We start from the raw sequence: 5,000 nt of genomic DNA on the forward strand, positions 1-5,000 counted from the left end.
CTGGTTTAGTCTGGTGTAGTCTGGTCTGGTTCAGTCTGTTGTGGTGTAGTCTGGTTTAGTCTGTTGTAGTTTAGTCTGGTGTGGTGTAGTTTGGTTTAGTCTGGTGTGGTGTAGTTTGGTTTAGTCTGGTGTAGTTTGGTTTAGTCTGTTGTAGTTTAGTCTGGTGGGGTGTAGTTTGGTTTAGTCTGGTGTGGTGTAGTTTGGTTTAGTCTGGTGTGGTGTAGTTTGGTTTAGTCTGGTTACGTCTGGTGTGGTGTAGTTTGGTTTAGTCTGGTGTGGTGTAGTTTGGTTTAGTCTGGCTACGTCTGGTGTGGTGTAGTTTGGTTTAGTCTGGCTACGTCTGGTGTGGTGTAGTTTGGTTTAGTTTGGTTTAGTTTGTTGTAGTCTGGTTTGGTTGGCTTAGCGTAGCCAGGCTTAGCGTAGCTAGGCAGACTTCCAAAGGCCTCAGAGCTCACCTGAGTTACTGCCAGGTGAGAGGCAACAGGTTCCTCTGTCCCCCATAGAGGACTCTGTGGTCCTTGTGCCGCCATATCTCAGGCCCTGAACCGGTTTGAAGCAGAACCTCCTCAGGGTCTGGATGTTGCTCAGCACGTCAGTCAGAGAGGGGTTCTGGTCCAGTGCTGATGGGTCAGTACTGGTCCTGGGTCTGGTCCTCCAGACGGGATGCCTTAAAGAGTCCAGCTGCTTCAGGACTGGGTGCAGACCCGAGGAGGCTCGGTCCAGAAGGACCCTGATCAGAGAGACAAGGGCTTCAGGTGACTGATGAAGAGATGAAGAGTGTGATGAAGAGATGAAGAGTGTGATGAAGAGTGTGATAAAGAGTGTGATAAAGAGTGTGATGAGGGTCACAGCAGCTACCTGCCCCCCCGGCCTATCCGGCGGCGGCTCAGTCCCGTCCAATGAGGAGCCAGAACCAGTTCAGCCAGAGAGTGACGGACAGGTGGGAGGAGCCCCAGATGGGCGTCTCCACCCGGCTGCCTCGTTCCAGGCTGCAAAACAAACAACACAAACAGCTGTTGTTGTTTATCCTCGTTTACACAAAGACGAACTATTGAACAGTATTGATCAGGTTCAAGTCTCAGACATCAGAGTCACAAAGTTAAACAGACACAGGTACAGTACAGGTAGTAGTAGTACTACTTCTACCTACAGTACAGGTAGTAGTAGTACTACTTCTACCTACAGTACAGGTAGTAGTAGTACTACTTCTACCTACAGTACAGGTAGTAGTAGTACTACTTCTACCTACAGTACAGGTAGTAGTAGTACTACTTCTACCTACAGTACAGGTAGTAGTAGTACTACTTCTACCTACAGTACAGGTAGTAGTAGTACTTCTACCTACAGTACAGGTAGTAGTAGTAGTAGTAGTACTAGTACTTCTACCTACAGTACAGGTAGTAGTGGTACTAGTACTTCTACATACAGTACAGGTAGTAGTGGTACTAGTACTTCTACCTACAGTACAGGTAGTAGTGGTAGTACTTCACTAGCATCAGAGTACTCACTGAGAGGTATTCACATCCAGCTTTTCTCCTGAAGACATAAAATCCATCAGGATTATTTTCTTCTTCATCAGATGAAGACGGAGGAGACTGAAGAGACATGAACATTATATATTATATTATACTGTTTATATTATACTGTGGTGTTTATATTATTATATTATACTGTGGTGTTTATATTATATTGTGGTGTTCATATTATATTATGGTGGTGTGTATATTATACTGTGGTGTTTATATTATACTGTGGTGTTTATATAATATTATGGTGGTGTTTATATTATACTGTGGTGTTTATATTATATTATGGTGGTGTTTATATTATATTATGGTGGTGTTTATATTATATTATACTGTGGTGTTTATATTATATTATACTGTGGTGATTATATTATATTATACTGTGGTGATTATATTATATTATGGTGGTGTTTATATTATATTATGGTGGTGTTTATATTATACTGTGGTGTTTATATTATATTATGGTGGTGTTTATATTATATTATGGTGGTGTTTATATTATATTATACTGTGGTGTTTATATTATACTGTGGTGATTATATTATATTATGGTGGTGATTATATTATATTATGGTGGTGTTTATATTATATTATGGTGGTGTTTATATTATATTATACTGTGGTGTTTATATTATACTGTGGTGATTATATTATATTATGGTGGTGTTTATATTATATTATGGTGGTGTTTATATTATACTGTGGTGTTTATATTATATTATGGTGGTGTTTATATTATATTACGGTGGTGTTTATATTATACTGTGGTGTTTATATTATACTGTGGTGTTTATATTATATTATGGTGGTGTTTATATTATATTATGGTGGTGATTATATTATATTATGGTGGTGATTATATTATATTATGGTGGTGATTATATTATATTATGGTGGTGATTATATTATATTATGGTGGTGTTTATATTATATTATGGTGGTGTTTATATTATATTATGGTGGTGATTATATTATATTATGGTGGTGTTTATATTATATTATGGTGGTTTTTCCAATACAGAGCTACAACAGGGGGCGTGTCCAGGAGGTCTGACCAGTGCAGGAGGAGGACTGTCCTCTCCAGAGCTGTGGAAGTCGTACAGCTGGATGTCGGCCTTGTTGACGGTGAAGGGGCCGGTGGGCCGGCATCTCTGAGGAGGACGGACTCTGTCCCTCGGGGTCTTCCGAGGTCTTCTGAGGTCCAGGGGAAGCTTCTGAAACGCACTCTGAACATGAGGTCTGAAGGAGCATCGCATACAGGAAGCAGTGTTTTCAACCAAGAACAGGGTGACACATCATTTAGCTTGGGTAAATATATATAAATAGATAATATCTACAGTCGAGAACAGAAACAGAATCATAATATATTATAGGAAAATCTAAATACCAATATGATATGAAACAGGTGACAACGTAAGGTAACCTGTGTTCTATGAAAGAGACTAACTCATGAGTTAAATAGACGACATAACTTCACACAACAGAAGGTAACCTGTGTTCTATGAAGGACACTAACTCATGAGTTAAAAACAGACTACATACTTCACATGGATGAGACTCAGTACCTTGATGTCAGTTCTGTGTCTGTTGTTCAGCGTAACTGGAGTGCTGTACACTGGTTTCTCCACCAGAGGGAGTAAAACCTCTCTGAGAGTTTCTCCACTGAAATCTTCCATCTGATACCTGAAAACACAAAACACAAAACGTCAGACCTCCAGACCAAACTAACAAAGTACCTCTCCACCTCCTCTCCTCCAGGTCCCCCTCTCCTCCTCCTCTCCTCTTCCTTCTCCTCCTCCTCTCCACCCCTCCTCTCCTGTCCCCCCCTCTTCCTCCTCCTCACCTACTCTCCACCTCCTCCAGGGTGAGGTGGAGCAGCTCTCTCTTGGACTTCTCTCTCCTCTTGATCATCTCCAGGATGCTGACGGTCCGGCTGAACTCTCTCCTCATCCTCAGCATCTTCTGGTACGACGCCTCGTCGTTCTTACGTTTCTGAAACACACATTAAGAGAACAAACGTGACCTCTCTAGTCTAGTTTTATCTCTCACTATATATATATGAAGGTGGACGCACCTTCCTGGTCTGTATCTTCTCCGTCCTGCGCCTGAAGGCCACGTAGGCGTCGCTGCTGGACCCGTCTCTCCTCTCCTGTCTGACGTGAGGAGTCAGCAGTGGGCCTGGACCGCTCCTCCTCTTCCTCACCCAGTAGTCATACACTGACTTCAGCAGGGAGTCTTCCTCCTTCAGCAGCAGCTTCGCCTCCGAGAGAGAGACCAGCTGAGGACAGAACCAGAACCACAGAGACCAGCTGAGGACAGAAATATACTGGGATACGAAAAGAAACTAGACCGGACAATGACCCGATTTCATTGGCCGGGCGTCCGGGGGGATGTGGCCATTGCCGTCCTGCCCGGAGTGTCAACTGGTAAACCACCCGGCCATCCCGAGGGCGTCTTTGCGTCCTCTGCCATTAACCTTTAAAGCCCCGAATGGACCTACATAGGTCCTTTTTTTAAAATTTTAATTAAACTGTGTAAAACATTACAATAATCATGAACAAATATATTGATGCTACACATCAAATTAAACAAGAGAACCTGGGCTACAATAATTAGTCAGCCATTTCAACACAACTCAAACACCAACTAAAATAATTATTAAAATAAAATAGTTATAATTTTGTCACGATTCAGCCCAATCTGCATGTTTCTGGAACTAGCAGCCCGTAGCTTGGTGCTATCAGAAAAAGACAAATAGCAAAAAGCAAGACAATTCCACACAGATTCCAAATCTATTCACCAAATCCCTCTGCTGCAAAGCATCACCGAGATACGAACCAAAGAACACAGCAACATAAATCGCTGAGTCAGCACATTTTTAAATTTTATTTATTTTTTGTTGAAAAAATGCATTTCCCCCAGTAAATTCACACTGATACAAGTTTATTTAACACCATAAGTCATATGAAAGTGAAATATAAGGTTTGCTACATGAAAAAATTCAAATGTCACAGATGCGCGAAAATATGCGCAAATGTGCCGAAATGCAAATTTTGGAAACCTCGCCTGAATTCTCTCTGTACTTTACCCAATCTGACTTTGTTCTGCTTCACTTTTTCAAGTGAAAACAGTGCAGAGAGACTGTTCACATATTGTGCTATGATGTGGGAGAGCCTCAGGGCTTCTTCTTCTTCTTCTTAGTGAAGCATCATTTCAAGGAGATAATCATCCTGAAAGTGTTTTTTTCTATAGGCGGACCTGGAACTTTTATTTGTTCTGTGTTTCAATCTTTATTTACTCTTAGCCAGCAACATATATATCTGACCAAAAGCTCACAAGGGTTGCCTTTATTATAATACCAGAATTATTCAAATAGCCCTTGTGGTTGCAGAGATACACCCTTTTTAGTTTGGGTGTGCTATTTCGAGCTAAATCCTAAAAAATGCCTTGGGGCTTATGGAGGTGCCGTTC

The 5,000-nt window shown here is 41.5% G+C and overlaps 1 protein-coding gene across 1 annotated transcript in view; it reads right to left on the reverse strand.

Moving 5' to 3' along the window:
- epc2 (enhancer of polycomb homolog 2) overlaps positions 1–5,000 on the reverse strand; it is a 25,964-nt gene that overhangs the window by 15,020 nt on the left and 5,944 nt on the right. The window contains exons 4-10 of the mRNA XM_079223779.1: positions 3,604–3,807; positions 3,373–3,521; positions 3,095–3,212; positions 2,585–2,743; positions 1,509–1,616; positions 859–989; positions 456–730 (exon numbers count right to left, since the gene is read on the reverse strand). Coding sequence (XP_079079905.1) covers positions 456–730; positions 859–989; positions 1,509–1,616; positions 2,585–2,743; positions 3,095–3,212; positions 3,373–3,521; positions 3,604–3,807 — 1,144 coding nt within the window. The remainder of the gene's footprint in view (positions 1–455; positions 731–858; positions 990–1,508; positions 1,617–2,584; positions 2,744–3,094; positions 3,213–3,372; positions 3,522–3,603; positions 3,808–5,000) is intronic.

The sequence above is a fragment of the Taurulus bubalis genome, assembly GCF_910589615.1.
Source record: "Taurulus bubalis genome assembly, chromosome: 1".
NCBI classification, from domain to species: Eukaryota; Metazoa; Chordata; class Actinopteri; order Perciformes; family Cottidae; genus Taurulus; species Taurulus bubalis.